This window comes from Copadichromis virginalis, linkage group LG5, assembly GCF_057382275.1.
Source record: "Copadichromis virginalis isolate Kocher_CV1m ecotype Utaka linkage group LG5, C_Virginalis_male_GT1.1, whole genome shotgun sequence".
In the NCBI taxonomy this organism is placed as follows: domain Eukaryota; kingdom Metazoa; phylum Chordata; class Actinopteri; order Cichliformes; family Cichlidae; genus Copadichromis; species Copadichromis virginalis.
The window spans coordinates 33285782-33304794 of NC_140622.1; the positions used below are offsets into that span (position 1 = coordinate 33285782).

Consider the following 19013-nt stretch of genomic DNA (forward strand, 5'->3'; position numbering starts at 1 on the left):
GTCGGCTGTCACTGAGATCAACTGTTATCAGCTTATTTGCTGGGATATTGGGTTTGGAGATTGACTTTATATCCAGCCTGAACCAATACTAAGTGCAATAAAAGCAAAAGCAAAAAAAAACCCTCACATGTGAAAAAAGACGGCGGAAATGTTTGACATTTTAGTGACTCAAACATTTTTAAAATTAACGTCTGTCGACTGACGCTTTACTTCAGCTCTAATTACCTCAAAGCTTGTAAAAAACGATTGCAATTTTATACCTGGAAAGTCTGAATTTTTCAGACGGATTACTCAGTTGCTCACTAGATATTGTTGATGAAGGGCAAAGTATTACTCATTTACATTCATCTCACTCACCTCATCACTGCCTACATTTTTTTCCAACCTCGTGGTCACAAACACACTTAGTCAACCAAACATGCACTTGTGTGCCCGTCTCTTTACAACACTTTTTTTTCCTTCCCAGCTCATAAATGCGACTACACAGGTCACTAACCTCAGATGAGTCATCCTGTTCCTTTGTCAGTCAAATGTTCATCTACACTGTCAGCTTTGGGCCAACTGTACCATGCACAGAGAAAACATACTTTTCTAAAAACACAGAGACCAGTAAAGACAAAGAAAAGCCACATTTTCTGCACTAAAAGTATGTTTTGAGAGGAGAGAATGCATTCTGTCTTATCTCTAGAGGAGATAAACAATTTAGCTCTTTCATTTTTAATCTTTCGACTAGCTAGGAAATGCATGTTTTGTCGCTAAGCTGAATTTGGTATTCGCTATAATGCAGCTTTTGCAGAATAGTGCAAAGCTAAGTCTGAATGTGGAATTTCTCTCATACTGCGGATAACCGGTCTTCATCATAGCTCATAGAGCAGAGCTACAATATTCAGCATTTCCCCAGTGCTGTTCCACAGACAGGATCTAGGACACTAGAAAAAAGTGCCTGTATTGTTATGTGAAAACATTTAGCAGTCTATTACATAAATATTTCACTTTACTTACATGCTGCAAAAGATTAAGCTAAGTTACCATGAGCATCACTGGAGGGCAATGTTGAGTTAAGTATTGATGTGAGAGTTTAGAAAAAACCTTTCATGCATTTAGTTATGATCATCACCTACTTAAATAAGAAAGGACCTGAACTCAACTACAAATACAGAAAGGGCTGCAAATACTACACCTCCAAATATATGATATAGAAAGGCACAGTGTAGCAACGGTAAAAGTGTTTCCTGGGGCTGCAGAAACATCATGGTTGGAATTACTTTGGTTTACAACACAATGCATGTCTTTGCTGAATCCATCAATTTTTTAGTTTGGTCATTGTTTGGGCTACTTGCAGAGTATTTCTTTATTTGGGTGTTTGTAGCATCTGCAGTGTGTTGAGTTCTCCTGCAATTTATATTTGGTACAGTAATATAAAGCTGTTCCAGTAGATGCTGTGCTGCCTTTTATTTTCATCTATCTGATGATAGTGGATTTTTACAGGAGACTGCAGTTGAACTAAAAGCCTGTCTTTTATAAATTTACAAAGCCCACAGAGGACATTCAAAACCTTTCCATCATAATTCTGAAAATCCTTGGCTCTTGGTTTGAAGCTCAAAAAATATTTGGAATTCCTGCCATGATTACTTTTGACCAACAGCTGCTAGCAAAAAATTCACAAGGCTCTACCTTTGTTTTTCAGGTATCTGATCGCTGTGTGGTGGCCTTGGTGCCCAAACAGATGTCCTCTTTCAACATTCCTTCTTCAGCCAGCTTCCCACGCAGTATCAGCAGATATGGTTAGTACTGCTTAGGAAATTCAAATACTTAATATTCATCCACCTCACAGTAGTGATGCACCATCTGTTTCTGTCACTTATCAATCTGCTGTAAAGCACATTAGTTGACACTGTTAGAAGGCATGTTAAATAAAGGAAGCATGATAGTCTAGAAAAAATATTCAAGAAATATTCTGCATTTACAAAAGCAAATCAAGTATGTTGTTTATTAGGTTTTATATATAAGCTGACATGGAACTGTCTTTTCACTTCACGTTTCTATACAGTAGGTATAACACAAGCTGACCTGATCTTAACGTCAATAAAATCATGCACTTTACATAAATGTTTGTCGTTGGGTTTAATATATTCCTTTTAAAAACACAAGAACTTCAAGCGATGCCACGCTGTAAGTCGAAAAGCTGAAAACACAAAACACTTAGTGGCAGAAAGCGAGAACCATAGAAACCATCTCTTTAATGAATGAGTGTATGTCTGCATCATTACTATGATGACCGATGAAATAATGACAGCACCTGATTATACAGTCAAAACACACACAGCCCACCTGCTCACTTCCAGATTACAACGAAGACTGTCAACCACTTATTTAGACCTGAGAAATCAATGTGACGTTCTCTTTGTTTGTGCTCCAGTCTAATAGAGTGATTATCAGATATATAATGTACATTTACAAACTGAAATATTTTAGGAATTGTGCATTTTTCTTTATCATCTATTCTTTAACCATCTAGGTGTGGATGTATCGTTCCGTTCCACCCCCACCAGCCCTGACAGCCCCCACTCCCGTGTGCCTATGCTGACCCCCGACCTGGAGAGTGGTGTCAAAGTTTGGCACTTAGTCAAGAACCATGACCACGGGGACCAGAAAGAGGGCGAGCGAGGCAGCAAGATGGTGTCTGAGATTTACCTGACACGGCTACTAGCAACAAAGGTACCACATAACACATGCTGCAAACTGTGGTAACGGTGAATAGAAAAAAACAAACATGGAGAAAACATTTGTACTCGGAGGCCTTTATTTGGTGATTTTGAAGTTTTCATGACCACTCAAAGTCCTTTGCATCACAGGAAAAGTGACACATCCATTCCTAGAGAAATTAACTAATTAACTTAATGTAGATGTCTGTGGTAGGAAACGTCATCATTTGTAAAAACAACAAACAAAATATTCACAAAAAACAGAGCAAATCTCCATTCTGTTACTTTTCAGGGAACGCTGCAGAAGTTTGTGGACGATTTATTTGAGACCCTGTTCAGCACTGTGTGTCGAGGCACTGCTCTGCCTCTCGCAATTAAATACATGTTTGACTTCCTGGATGAGCAGGCTGACAGACATGGCATCCATGACATGGACGTCCGCCACACATGGAAGAGCAACTGGTGAGAAAGATTTTTGATTTCTCATAGTGCTGTTGTCTACTTACAGCCTAAGAAAAGAAACTTTTCAGCAGCACTTAGCTTGTTACAGAAATAGCTTTCTGTAACAATCGTAATATATTTTCATGTTCTAGCCACAGTCTTACACAACTGTTAAGATTATCTTATCAAATATTTTTTTTCTGTTTTGTTTTTTAGAATTGTATAGTATTGTTTTGATTGTATAGTAAAGTATAGAGTTGTTAAATTTTGTAGGTCATCTGGTTTTATCTTGTATGGGTCAATGGCTCTCAAGGAAGCAACTCCTATTTCTGGGAACAATCTGTAATTCCAAATTATCTTTCAGTAGTCTTCTAATCTCCATGTTTTGAAAAGAAAAAGTCACTAAAAGGATGATTAAAAGGACATTTCATGATTTCCTTTTGCAAAATAGCCTTGCACAGCCTAAAATATATATTTTTTTACGTTTCTGTATAGCCGCTATTCTCAATAGCCGCTCTCATTCACTTTCCTCCATTAATTTGACAGCATCTGAATGGGGCGGCTGCAACGCTAAATTAGTACCCAGGTCACTTTTCAGTAAAAGCTGTGATGACAGGCTTTCTAGGTGTGAGCTAGTAATATTTACTCTTAATCACTTTTAACAGAAGACCAGTCTGAATGCATGCAGTCACATTAATGGATAAGCACACGGAGCTTTAAGAAGCACTTGCTTTTTCTCCATTCTGTGTGGCTACCATTGATATGTCTGAATGAAGCCATTAGGAACGTAAAAGTGACATACTTCTGGATGACAAAATGCAGTCACTTTAACAGATTAATGAAGCCAGCAGTGTTATCAGTTTTCTCTGAAAAGTGCTCATTTGATTCTCCCCCCCCCCCAGCCTTCCCCTCCGCTTCTGGGTAAATGTGATCAAGAATCCCCAGTTTGTGTTTGACATCCATAAAAGTAGCATCACAGACGCCTGTTTGTCTGTGGTGGCCCAAACCTTCATGGACTCTTGCTCAACATCCGAACATCGTCTGGGAAAAGACTCTCCCTCCACCAAACTACTCTACGCCAAGGACATACCACATTACAAAAGCTGGGTAGAAAGGTGTGTATGTGCAGGCTTTTTTATAATTATGTTAAAATTATGTTTTGTATACGGTAGATAAGTATATTTATAGGCAGCTTTTAGGCCTAAATGTTTTCAGGTAAGATGCTGCATATTATAAACTGGAATTTATCAGTGTGAATTTTAAAAAGTAAATAAGATATGGAAGAAACACCCTTCAACCATGTTAAGAATGTTGACATTGCATTCTTTGTCCACTTGTCGGCCACTCTAAAACTGTGATGTATTGGAATATTGGATTTTTAAATCATCAATATCTTTATCACTATCCTGTATTGATCAGGCGCTAACTTGGGAGCATTGACAGACATCCAGCTCCTCACCAGAACGTTGGTTGCCATTGGTTTCATCAGCAATACTATGTTTTGTCAGAACCACCACATTTATTAATTTACTCTCACATACACAGAGCGCCTTTCATGACTCTGTAAGTTTTATCACACCACAGTTCCATATCTTTTACACCTTTGCCATATAAAGCAATAGAGTTGCAACCTTTGTTAATGCAACTCTAGGGACCCATTAGAAAGTCTAGCTAGATCTTCAATGGTGCCTTTACGAGCATGACAAAAAATCCGTCTTTAAATGAAATAATTGTTCTTTAAGTAATAATAATAATCTCACTCATTTGTTAATTATCATATTAGTAAAAGATCAAGGTCAGGTCTTCATCATTCGCCGACATTTTTTAATTCAGTAGTTGCAATAAAAATATGTAGAAACAATGAAATGAGTTGTGCACTGCATGTAAAATTAAACTTCTTCGATGCATGCAGCAAGGCAGGGCATTCTTTATATACACATGCGATTGCTCAGAGTTATGAGTCCAGATGGGTTTTTGTTGAAACCTTTAATGATGAACATAATCTTCCTAAGGCTCTTGCTGAGGCTCAGTTTGTGTATCTGCATATGGAAATAAAAAGCGTGTTCGTTTATTTTTGAATACATTGTCTGCATTACTACATGACTAAACGCATGAGTAACGCTTTCCTTGTTTTCTATGCTGCAACACCTCTGATTTACAGGTTCCCGTGTCGAAGCATATTCTTTTCAAAACAGACCGATTCCATGTGAGAAGAAAAGCTATGGTATGCATCACTGTGCCCTCCACACTGACAGTGCGTGTGTGTGTGTGTGTGTGTGCGTGCGTCTCCTCTCAGGTACTATGCTGACATCAACCGCCTGCCTGCCATCAGTGATCAGGATATGAATGCCTATCTGGCTGAACAGGCTCGCCTTCACTCCAGTGAGTTCAATGTGCTCAGTGCCCTCCATGAGATCTACGCATATGTCAGCAAATACAGCCAAGAGGTGAGGCCCAGTCAATACACTTTAAACCAGTAATGTGCACCACATGTTTTTGCAGTATTACCAATTGAAGTTATCAATTTTGGAAGTCAAAGCAGCCATAATTAATCATTTATTTATTTATAAATAGCAGTGTCTTGATTCCATTGCATTGAACTTCCAGAGAGTTATAAGCCAACTCTTCAATTTTCTGCAGTTTGGGACACTTTAACGTCTCTCCTGCCATTGTTTGATTTTAGGAATCTGACTTCTTTTAGCCAATACTTTCTTTTATTGTCATTTATTTTAGCAGCTAAAGGGGCAGATAATTCCCTCAAAAATGGAGACAAAAGTAGAGTAATTACTGGAGTTAAATTTGTCAGCTGGACACAAATACATCTCTTAATACACGCCAGTCTTGTTCTGTGAATGCTGGGTGTGCGGACAGGCAACTGTTTGCTAACAACTTACCAAAACACGGTTTTAATTTTGAGCCCTCGTAAAGGTCATGGCTGATTGCAGAAATCAAACGGGCAAAAAACAAAACAGACTGTGTCGAATTTAATGAATTCATTTTGTGATAATATGCTGGGTGATTTTCAATTAACCAATAAAAGAATTACTGAGAATGCCGCTAACAATTTCCAGGAACACGAAGTGTGTCTTCAAATTGCTTCTGTTGTCAGCTAAAAGTGCAAAACTAATTTATGCGACAAACTATATATACATAGTAAGGTAACAAGGATTGAGTGAAACTTATTAGCGTTGAGTCCGCGGTCAAACATAAGTAATGCATTCAGAACAAAGACGGAAACAACACAATCATAAACAAAAATTAAATAAAATCTAAAACAAAATCTGACCCCATGACATAACGCGTGCGTGCTAATTTACTACAGCTGACCGGTGACATGCTTTGTGTCCTTATGGCCTATATCTCTGTGTGTTTTAGATCATTGAGGCACTGGAGCAGGATGAACAGGCCCAAAAGCAGAAGCTGGCGTATAAAGTGGAGCAGATCATCTCAGCTTTGTCCACAGAGAGCTGAGAAACACACACGATCCTAAATACTTCCATATACACACATAAACACATTCTGTATGCACACATGATACACAGACACCAAAATATACCATAACAGGGGAATTATAAACACATATGCCTCTCAGATGTGGAAATCAACCGACTTCTGGTATGCATGTGCGGATATATTAAATCACACATACACACAAACTGTTGTGCACAGAGAGACTGCAGTTTTAATGGACCTACTGTATACAAACTGACAGTTACACGTGGATAAATACACGGGTACAAATGTACATACGCAAACCACAGCACACATCAAACAGCAGAACGTCCCAAAGCAAGACTTTTGAATCCAATGTCATTTTTCAGAAGAAATTCCAAAAGGCAAACATCCAACTTCTAAAACACTACTATAGAGGGAGAGAGAAGGAGGATTTAGGCCATCACGGCTGCTGAATTTTCCGCCAATTCTTGTCCGCTGGGTAATGGTTTGCCTTTGTAGTCGGTGGTTATACTAAGTGTGTGTGTGGCATGGCTCTGAAGAGAACACCACTTAATAAAGAATGACTCAACTTGAAAAGTCACTGGAGGAGCTCAAAGACAGGAGCCAATTTAATGGGACAAGACTCAAAGTTCTTTTTATATGTCAAACATGAAGGACACTTATTCGCACTACATATCACAAACTTGGAGTGACATCGCCATTTGTTGCCATTCGGAGCAGAGATGTGCATCTTGCACCAAGTCTTTTTTCTGGGTTTTTAAAGGCTTAAGAGAGAGAACACTTAGGATTTCAGCAAAATTACTTTTTATTTTGCTGCTTGAGGATTTCCATCATATGTGACATCATAAAACATCATATATTTTTTTCATTTAATGATGATTGTCTGAACTACTGGGTTTTGAAAGAAGTATACAACAGATTTGTCGCTTATAGGTTTAGGGTCTGGCTGTTTAATAATCCAACACCAAGACATCATTACTTTCCAATTTGAAATATGTGTAGATATTTTCAGACCCAATCCCTGGCTCTTCGTGCCAAATATAATATATCTCATGTTTCATTCATATTAAACGCTCCTGTAGAAGCTATTAATAATACATGCCATTGTACGGAAAAGATCCCATTTGAGATAGGACATTTTTTTTTACAGTGATGATCAATAGACCAGTAATTCAGCCATTCAGAGATAAGTGGGGACCAAATTGAACTGCAGTAGAAAGCATGATTAATGATGCTATAAGCCTGAAAGTGGATCAGATTAGCCTAACCTGGCCAACAGCACCCACCCTTCCAGTCTCATCAGTCATTGTTTACATTTAGCGTGATACTTGAAATGCACTCGGTGTACAAGATACCAAGAACACCTGCAGCTCCTGTCAAGTAATCTGGTCAAACTAGATTAGATAAAGGCCTTGATGCTTTTTTGATTTACCAAATGAATCCACTTTGAGCATAATGTGGAAACTAAATGCAGGTTAAAAGCTGAAGTCTGATTTTTTCACCTTCAAAACAGGCGATCTGGATCGGGATTCAGCTCAGTGTAAAGCAGGTGCTCTTATATTTCTTAAACAGAGTGGATATATGATTAACGGTATATGTGACTGGTCCAGCAGTGGGTTCTTGTAAAGTCTGTTTGTTGCTTCACAGCACTAGTGACGCTTTATATCCTTACTGTTTTCGTGCTTTAACGTAGAATTCACGTTTTATTCCAGTTTTATTTTGCATTCCAGTGTACACTTTACCTGATTGCTCGTTGTCCCCCCCTGCTCCTGTAGTTATAGTGCCATATCTAAACTTTAAAATAATTATCTAAACTTCAGCATAACTGTAAAAAAAAAAGAAAAAAAAAAGAAAAAAAAATCTGCGACATCACGACTACTTCACAGTTTTAGTTCTGATTGGTTGTTTCACCAATTTACAATGAGGAAACAAATGCCTTTTTATGCTTGAGGCTTCTTATAAAGTCTCTGGAAGTATTACTGCTATCTTCTTAACATTTCCGTACCAATGGAGTTCATTTATCCCCCACAAGACCTTGAATCATGTTATCTACAAGAACAAGATGAACTACGATAAATAATAAGTACATTTCCTGTTAAATGTTGAAATATGACAGAATTCATCAGTTTCATGTGTGGTTTGATGATGATAATTTATAAATGTGTTGTGCAATAAACTGTCAGATGTTTAAGCTGTAATGTTTTTTTAAACTATATATTACTGTATAAATACTGTACATAAAAAACACTCCTATTTTGCAAGCAAAAGATTCACTTTGTACTGTTGTTATACATTAAATGCGCAGCTAATGAAAATGATTTTTGCATTTTTGTCTAATTTATGGTGACATTTCTTTTTAAAATAATCAGGCTGAACATGATTATTCATTTTCTCTGTATTAAAAGGGTACTACATCCCAAGTCCTGGCTGTAATAGGTCAAATATTGTCTTTATTTAAGAACATTTAACTAAACTTCTTTGCCTTTCATCGTACTTCATTATACATAGTTTACAGTTCTGCATTTTTAACCACATGAAACATCAGAATCATCATAATGTGACTTACTTAATTTGCACAGTGCTTTTTTTTCTCTGACAAAATACTGCTGATGGTAGAGGTGAAGTCATTTTTAACCCAATCAAAACTCTGCCACACATAACTGGATAATCTATTTTTATGGTATTAGTGGACCATTAGCATTCCACTTTAATAATTAAACTTATTGACTTTTCATGGGAAGGCTTTGCAAGACGGTGATGTCACAGGGATAAACTCAAATCCCACGAGAACATACATCATTCATCCTTTTTAGTGTTTGACCCACAAGCAGATAATATTAGCCCTCCAGCAAAGTCTCAAAATATTTTTAAATAGGGTTTTTTAATACGTGTTTTACTAGATTTGCTTCTTAATGAAAGCCATTATTTAGTAAAAGAGTACCTATTTCAACACTAGCACAATGTTATTATTTTAAATATCGTATTATTTATAAGCCTATAACCATGATTGAAATTTTTAGTCATGCAATCAGAATACCATTTTAAAAAGATAGTTAATTTTTTGTTGAATTTAAATGCTCATGGTTGTGTTGCTTTACAGTGTTCCACAGGAAGAGGGTGTTGTATTTCCAGACCCAACAAAGGTAAAGCCTACTTCACAAATCAGCAAAGACCTGTAGAGTAATGGCCTCCAGCTGGAATATTTTCCCTGGAACTAGAAAACAAATGTGAGGAGAATGATGTTCCTTCCCCTTTTTGAATTAATCAAGAAGCAATGCCGTTTCAGGGAGTCTGAACTACTGCCATGAGCCAAAAACAGCCAATCATCACTCTATGAGCTCAAGACTCTAATGTAACTTTACTAAAGTACAGTTTGTACTACCGTGATTGTGGTGATGTAGTACGGCATGTGACAAGCATATATGAAGTTTGTGAGTCTTTGCTATAAGCATTGTTCATGTTTAACCCGCAAAACTCCGGACAAGCAGAAACCAGGTGTGGGGGGCTTGCAGTAATACCCAGACTCCACAACTCAAACCTGTCGGACTCATATTGGTTATGATCAGTGTATCAAAAGGGTCCTCTGTACACCTGCCAGGCTCTAACTCCTCATCTTTCCCTTTTTCACTCTTTACTTGTCAGAGTACCGACACTCAGTTGCCAACAATTCCCCCTCGCACACATTCGAGGAGGATCATTAGGACTCAGACCTCTTCTACTGACAGCTGAGAAAGCTGCAGGATATCAACTTGATAGACTGTGTGCTATAGGATGGTACAAGACAAGTTTATAGAGCAACTATTGTCATCAGACAACAATCACTTTTCATTTTAAAAAAAAAAACAACCTTAAGTTGTCATAATATCTCATTCTGCTTGGACGCCTGATTGACGTAATTAGTCTGAGGTAAAGTAATATGACAGATCATCAGCTTCTCTAGGTAGTCAGAAAATAATGAGGACACTGGCCTTATGCACAGACTGCTGATTTTTAAGACAGCTCTTTCTGCAGAAGGAATGCTGAATGGAGGCCTCCTTGGACTTTCTGTGCACTTGAGCAAATGCGAACAATTCAGCACAGCAGGTGTAAATAGTTAATGGACTGTCCTTAAGCATAAAGTGGGATAAGGCACCAGCTAGGTGATAAGATCACCCCATTCATTAAATAAAGATACTTTTCTTTAATAGAACTGATTCACGGGTCACATTTCCTTGAGCATCTCTTGAATGCAACCTTCAAGCTTTTGAGTGCTTTAAACATTAGCCTCCAGCTGCTTTGATTAAATAATTATTAGTGTGCACACAATCATGTAAATGATGCTTGTTCATTCTCATGACAAAGAAAAGTTGTCTATACTTGGAAAAGAAAAACCTCTTAACTGTGTAGAATAAATCTTAAAGGACCATAACTGCTATCAGTAACAGCTTCATTCACGATTTATTAGATGAGCTCATCCATGACGACATTTTATTTCTTCAATTTGCAGAAGTAATTTTTCATTTGTCCACTAGCAACTCCACAGTCATACTCTCTTATTCGCCACCTAAAACTAACAGCTTAATTCTTTTTATAGGACAAAGTGGAAAATAGTTCAAGGTAATATACACACATATTACATATACATATATTTATAAGCACAAAGCAAAGGAATGATGTATTAAGGGATCTAAAGCCCATTTGGTTGATCTGGACCTCACACTAGTCTACTAATGCCATCTTCTGGTGAAAATGATCATCACAGGTAGGGACAAAATAAGGATTATTAATTCTTTCATGGAAAATAGTAGATGTGAGAGGCTCCAAAACATGACATGGGAAACAAGAAAAGGGTAAACATGTATTAGTGACAAAAAACTGTACTTTCACCTGAGATTGTATTTGTTCACATATACATATATACACATACCCTTTAGTTTTTATAACTGCCTTAATGGCACAGATTTAACGAAGTGCTGAAAACATTCAGATCTTGGCTCAAAGAGTTGGCAGTTCGTCTTGTAACCGGAAGGTTGCCGGTTCGAGCCCCGACTCGGACAGTCTCGGTTGTTGTGTCCTTGGGCAAGACACTTCACTTACCGCCTACTGGTGATGGCCAGAGGGGCTGATGGCGCGGTATAGCAGCCTCGCTTCTGTCAGTCTGCCCCAGGGCAGCTGTGGCTACAACTGTAGCTGCCTCCACCAGTGTGTGAATGAATAGTGGAATTGTAAAGCGCTTTGAGGGCCCCGAATAGTAAAGCCTATCCAAGCTGTAATAGGGCGAGGGGCAGTTTACACTTTGGACAGGTCCCTAGTCTGTCACAGTGCTAACACATAGAGGCATAATATATAAATTAAAATAAAACACGCTCCACAGGCCAACTGGGGTACCAGAGCTGGACTCCTTCTGAATCCATTGCTGTGTGAAAAATTTGGACTGCATATACACCTTCAATTACATGGGTAATCACTAGTTGCTGGACTATCAAGGGGCCAATTCAAAGATTGTAACATCATGTAACACCTTCAGGCTGTGTAAGGGCTATGTGACCACGAAGGATGATGGAGTGCCTCCACAGTCACCTGACCTAAACCCAATCGAGATGGTTTGGGATGAGATGGACCATAGAGTGAAGGCAAAAGGGCCAACAAGCGCTCAGCCTCTCTGGGAACTCCTTAAAGACTGTTGAAAAACCATTTCAGGGGACAAGCTCACAAAGCTTATTGAGAGAATGCCAAGAGCAAGAGTGTGCAAAGCAGTAATCAAAGCAAAGGGTCGCTATCGAACAATCTAAAATATAAAACATGTTTTGAGTTATTTCACACTTTTTTGTTTACTACATGTACTCGTTCATAGTTTCGATGCCTTCAGTGAGAATCTACAATGTAAACAGTCATCAAAATAAAGAAAAAACCTTAAATGAGAAGGTTTGTCCTAACGTTTCACAGTAGTTATCTTTGTATGTCTTGACAAAGTACATATAAACATATAAACTAGCATAACAAAACTGGATTAAATGATCATTTGGTTTAAATCACAACTTAGGCAAATATATTATTTTAGTTTAAGTCTATTTTTATTTTTGTTAAACTGTTTCCCTCCTTTTTACACAACTTAGTTCTGATTCGATCTCAATTAGAATTTTTTTTTCAGCATTTATTTAGTTATTGTTGACAAAGGATGTTGACAAAAACTATGATGAAAGTTATTGGTCAATGAAACTAAAACTACCTTTAAATATTAATGCAAAATCTGCAAATTATCTACCCTAATCATTTCCATAAAGCACTTTATGGAAGTCACTTTGTGGAAACAAGTCAAAGTAACATCGAAGATAAATACCGGAAATATAACAGCTTTTCATAAATACTGCAAACATGCAAATAATTTTTTTCCTTTTTCAACTTCTGAGTGGATGAGACGGTCTTATACGTATGCTATAGCTGTAATGTGAACACTAACACCATGTATACATGTTCACTAGACCAGTCTTCATTAAATCTGCAGTTTTCTGCATCAACTTTCTATTAAGGCTCTTCAAGAGTGCCATTTTTCATGCTTGACATACATTCAGAAGGCCTTTCTCCTGCCAGTGTACTCCATAAACTACAACACTGCATGTGCTTGACAGCCTCATAAATATGAAGCCTAAAATATTGCAGTCGCCCTCTGGTGGGTTTCTGCGGTATAAGTAATGCGAGTCTTTTAACATTGACGAAGGCTAACATAAACCTAGGAGGAAAGTTAGTATAATCAAATAATAATATATTACCTAGGATACAATATTCATTTTATTTTAAAACAGCATCTGGCCCCTCACAGTGCCTGCTGAGAAAATTCTGTCTCTTGGACAAATGTAGTTGACGACAACTGGACTAGGAAATAAAGACATCTAATAATTTGACTGAATATTATTCCAATTCTGAGTCCAAAAATTATATAAGGTAATTTGACAGTTCGCTAGTAAATTCAATTAAATTCTGTTTTGTTCTGTGGTTATGGCATCATGTGTCAGGAATCTTTGGATGACAGAAGTGATTGAGAAAAGAAGAAGCTTCCCCTTCTGACTTTTTAAATCTTATTATCTTGAGTTTAACATAAACTCATGGGAAACTTTCACTGGCATGGTAACAAATCAATTTGCAATAAATGCAACTAAAAAGATTTCATTTCACCTATGTCTGTTTGAGAAAGAGCACTCATAGGACAGGGAGAAGAGAAACTAGTGCAACTGTACTGTGAAGGTATAAATTGTATAAATTGGGACAACTGTATCACTGGTCATTTTTTCAATACATAAAAATGACATCATTTTCAAACTCTAATAAATACAATTAATGAGGTCTTTTGGGTAACTAAGACGGTGTGCATAAATCTGTGCATCAAAGCCAGATATGTACATCGTAGAGCAACATACATGTAAATGTCAAAAAGGGAAAAGAAAAGAAAAAACAAGAAATAATCAATGATAAAATTCAGTACAACTTCAGTGAGTATCAGATTTTTTTTAATTTTTTTAATTTTTGTGATGAACTGTTTTTCTGTGTGAAGCTATTTTGACTGGTCAATCAGAGACCCTACGGTTAATCTGTAGACGTTATACTTCTAACCTAGATAAAAGTGAGAGACTTTCACTTCTGCATATGTGAGAAGTAAGATTTCCAACACGTCGCTGTAGCCCTTATGAAGCGCATGCCAATTGGCCTCTCAACAGGCCCAAGTTTTAGTTTAAATGATTTCCAAATGCTGCACATATTGTTTGTTGTCCCACAAAATAAAAGAAAACACAAATCCATGCAATATAATTAACAGTGTCTTACCGCCTCTCATCACTGCAGCGCTCTAATAACAGTGGAGTTAACTTTAACAGAGGCTTTATTTCATTTTCTGGGTTAGTAGATGATATACAACATTTGGAAACTCTGCTTTATGTACACCCTAGAGTAGCTAAAACATACTGAGAGTGTTGACAGTGGCTTTGGCTATGTGCTGGTAATGTTACTTGCCCACACACTTCCACTGAGCAGCCACATCAACAGTGGCTGCAGCAGTCTTTAGCAGAAAAATATAAAGTATATAAAAAGCAAATACCACAGAAATATGGTAGAGATGAGCATACATTTCAGCAGATATGTTACAACAAGCACATGATTCAGCCACCTTCAGTGTTTGGTGTAGCACGCTTCAAAGTAACGTGTTCCTATAATCACATTACATATTTTAGAGAAACAGTAATATAACATCTTGACTGGAACAAATTCCAGCAATTAAGGCTGGGGGGGCATCCTCGTTTCTTCCTGCGTACTTGCACTTCAGTTAGCTGATTTCAGTTTGTGTTCAGGAAGAGGAAAATGGTGGAGTGATTTATAGCTTTAAATTTTTCAAAAGAAATCAAAAAAAGTATTTCAGGAGTATTTGAACAGAGAGACATGAACATTACTTTTATTATGAAACCAAGGGACAATAGCATTTTCAGCAGGACAGGAAAAACTGCATCATACTGCAAACACAACTTCAGCTCCTTTGTAAACAGCTGCACAGACTCCATGCTGACACAAAGTTAGCTAAGAACTCTGGGTGATGGTGATGTTAAAGCTGAGTGAATGCTGACCCCAGCGTCTCTTTAACAGCTATCAAAGGCATGATGAGCAGTTGGGCTCGCAGACTCCATTTCTACCTGTAAGTGGTTCCACACTTTCCACATTTCTATCACTTTAAGGGTCTCTCTGGTTTTTAACTTTGTTTTTTGTTGGCTTTGTATTCATACATGTTAACAAAAAAAAGACTGAATGTGTGTTCACATCAAGATAGGATAGGTTACAGTTTCTGTTATTGTTAACTAGTAATTATGTGACAATATATTTCAGCTAATTTTATAGAATGTAAGGATGTAACTTTTTTTATCGACAGTTAACAAAAAAAAAAATTAAACAACTTGCATTATATTTGAAAACTCCAGACTAGACCCTGCACACTTTAGCCTAAGTTTCCAGGTCTTAGCTGCAGTGACAGCCAGTGTGGTCTTCCACTGTTGCATCTCTTTCAAGGATTGAACTGAGGTGCATACCTCAGTTGGAACAAGTGGCTATTTAAGTTTCTGTTGCCCGTCTATCACTTTGAAGCAGCCTGGCCATTCTCATCTAACATCAACAAAGCAGTTTTGCCCGGAGAACTGCCACTTACTGGATATTTTCTCTTTTTCAAACCATTCTCTTTAAACTCTAGAGTTTAGAGAGGGGAAAATCCCAGCAGATGAGCAGTTTCTGAAATACTGAGCCCAGCCACATGGATGCATCCCTGAAATGCCCCGAATGAAAGCATATTTCATTTTGGGAAGAGTGACACTGTTTTTGTTATTTGTCTGCACGGCTCTCGTTGCTCAGCATAGAGAGGTAACAGTCCAAATTTGGTGGAGTTTGAAACAAAATCTCCACCCACTTCTGCTCCTCCCAAAGTTTTCCCTCCTTCTCAGCTTCCCTCTCTCCTGCACTCATGAAATCACTTCAAGACAGACTCCCTCCTAGGTAGCCAAGCTGGTTTTATAGCTCACATTTTCAAAGTGCCATAAAATCTGCATTACATAGTATGTGTTTTTGTGGCTGTGTGTTACTGCATGTTTGTACAAATAAATAAATTTAAATTAAAATAAGAACACACTATTTTGTTTTGTTTTACAATAAATCCTTTAATTCATTTTACAAAGTGTGTTAATTGCTTTTCAGCTGTTTCTGTGACTAAAGTCAGAACAGAACTACTAATCTCCTAAATTGAGCTGGTAATTATGTATGGGTGGAAAAAATGTGTTTCCCAAAACATTAGGTGAGTTGCCATTTTACAGCTTCCTGCTCAGAACTCTGCCTGAGCTCACACAAATAAGCCACTGCGTGTGGACACCCTGCGTTCTTGTGCTCTCAGACAAAATAAAATAAACATTCCTAGTAGTCAACCATTGAGATTCGCATTTTAAACAAAACTATAAAGAAAGCTTCTGTCTTTTTAAAGAGGCTAAAAGAGGCTTTCTTATAATCTCAGAAGCACGTCTTCTGAGAATATAATCCAGGTAATATCCTTCTAATATGATCTCTAGTAAGTAAAGAGGATCTGCCGCTTAAAGTACTCATCTGATTCACCAGACTAGCCTCAGTGATCAAAGCCATTCAATTAACAACCAAGCAAGTTTGCATGGATAAAACGCCACTGACGCCTCTGAAACACCTTAAAGAAGTGAAATTCTGACGCAGGTTCAATTCAGGTTAATGTACCTTCCTCAGCACAAACACCATTAACAAAAGAGAAATTAACTACCAACAATGATTTAGTCTAACATATGCCTAAAAGACAAACATGCTTTCTTTTACTGTGTTTGATTGCAAAAGGAGGTGAGTATATGTGAAAGCAAGTGTGTGTTGACTGAATAAAATGAGAAAAATAGAAATGAAAAGAATGCATACAAATGCAAAAAACAACACATTTTTACAAAATTGTTTGCAACAGCTTGAGATTTTTGTGGTCTTTAAAGTACAGGGTATATCTACAGGGGATTCACTGTGAGAAACTACAAGCAAAGTATTTCTGCCCATGAGACAGTGCATCATACATTTCAGAGAGCATTTAACACACATGCTCCGAGGCGTATGCACATGATTTATACAATTAAAAAGCAAAAACTTGAATATGACATCTGAAAATGCGCTTACAACCAAGACTGACTGAGACACACACACACACACACACACACACACACACACACACACACACACACACACACACACACACACACACACACACACACACACACACACGGTTCAGAAAAACTATAAATTAGTTTCTCTGAACCCTGGACATTTCCTATAGGCTTTGCTTTATCCAAAGATTCTAGCAATTAGATCAACAAGTAATCCTTGTGAGCCAAAAGCTTGGTGTATAGAGCTCTAAATGCTACATGCCAAAGTGTTTTTCTACTATTAGATTACTACAATGTCAGAGAGAACAGCAACCCCAACAATCATCTGTTTAAACCTTTTGTTTGAAAGGTGCAGCTTCTCAAACTGAAGAACGTTAGAGAAGAGCATTAACAGCGAGACGCTAAAACTGGTTTTATTAAACAGCTGATAAACTGAGGGGCTGCACCAAGCCCTGCGTAAAATGCAAGGATTATTTTTGAACTGGGAATAAACTCCCTATGACAGACAAAGTATAAAATGTAGGACTTTAAATGACTGGAAATAGGTCAACTTTATTGGATAAAACGTTACAGAAGAAAACATATACAATGGGCAAGAAAAACTATAATTTTGTTCCTGTTGTGATTTGTGGAGGGGAAAATGTAAAATCTGTTCCTTGTCATTGACTACTCAAGTTGTGATTCATTAGGACTCAAGTTGAAGAAATACTTAACTAGCTAACAGTGTAATTAATATTTTACTGGGGTGGCATGACTGATGGCTTACAGCTGTGGCCATCGGTATACCACTGCTTTCTTTCTTGAGGTTTTCACCAAAAGCTCATCTTGGGCTCACAGTAAGGAGCCAATTGCCCACCTCAGCATCCCACTGTTTGAGCTCAATGTTTGATAGAGGTCTGCAGAGGGTGGGGGTGTTACAGGAAGGAAATTCAATGACTGGGGGAAGGATGGGCTAAAACAAGAACAAGGGAGATTTGGGCATTGCTGGTATCAAGTTACAAGACTGTTCCTTGAGAATGTGAATTTCCTCGACTTACTATTGTTGCTCATTTCTCTTGGCCTTAGGGTGGGTCTTTTTTTTAACAACTCATTTAGCATACCTTCACCAGTGTTTCCAGATGTGCAATTCACACAGAGCATGAGTAGAGCTAGCATGAAAGCAAACAAAAGTAAAGCAAAGAGCCTCAAATTGCAGGGGGGCTAGATGCTTTCAGGACTTTGTGGAAGTGTGAAAGGTTTAAGCGTATCCTGTGGTGTCTCAACTACTGGCAAGACTCGCATTGATTGATGGCCTTGCAGAGTAGTGAGGACTGCAGGCCACTGAAATGGATTAATGCTATTAACATAACAGTGGATTGCACCTTTGTTTCGAGTATGATATTCTGCTCCACGGCCTATTTCTTTAAGCCTATTAAGGACTTGAATGTCACAGCTTATTGTGAGCTATCACCTTTTATTGTGAATGGATTAATGCTCCCGTCCAGACAGGGTTCACAGTTCAAACAGACATTGTTGCCCAGTCAGAGAATGGATGAAATAATGAACAGTGATCACCAAAACACTTCACACAATACAGCACTGCTATAAAGGATATCTCAAGCACTGAACCACTTTTTTTAATGCACATATAATCTAAACATCGAGAGGCATTTAAAGAATGCAGAGGGTTTTTAAAAAAACACACAACACCCCAACAAGATCTCATTACTCACTTTTCCTATGTCTGCCTTCCTTTTGCCTGCTAGAAGGG

General features: G+C 37.8%; 1 protein-coding gene across 1 annotated transcript in view; it reads left to right on the forward strand.

Annotated features, from left to right (window-relative positions):
• LOC146710142 (plexin-A2-like) overlaps nucleotides 1–8488 on the forward strand; it is an 87233-nt gene extending 78745 nt beyond the window's left edge. Inside the window, exons 27-32 of the mRNA XM_085457431.1 lie at nucleotides 1688–1784; nucleotides 2519–2718; nucleotides 2998–3167; nucleotides 4049–4261; nucleotides 5443–5593; nucleotides 6522–8488. Coding sequence (XP_085313557.1) covers nucleotides 1688–1784; nucleotides 2519–2718; nucleotides 2998–3167; nucleotides 4049–4261; nucleotides 5443–5593; nucleotides 6522–6617 — 927 coding nt within the window. The 3' untranslated portion in view covers nucleotides 6618–8488. The remainder of the gene's footprint in view (nucleotides 1–1687; nucleotides 1785–2518; nucleotides 2719–2997; nucleotides 3168–4048; nucleotides 4262–5442; nucleotides 5594–6521) is intronic.
• The last annotated feature ends 10525 nt before the right edge of the window (nucleotides 8489–19013 follow it).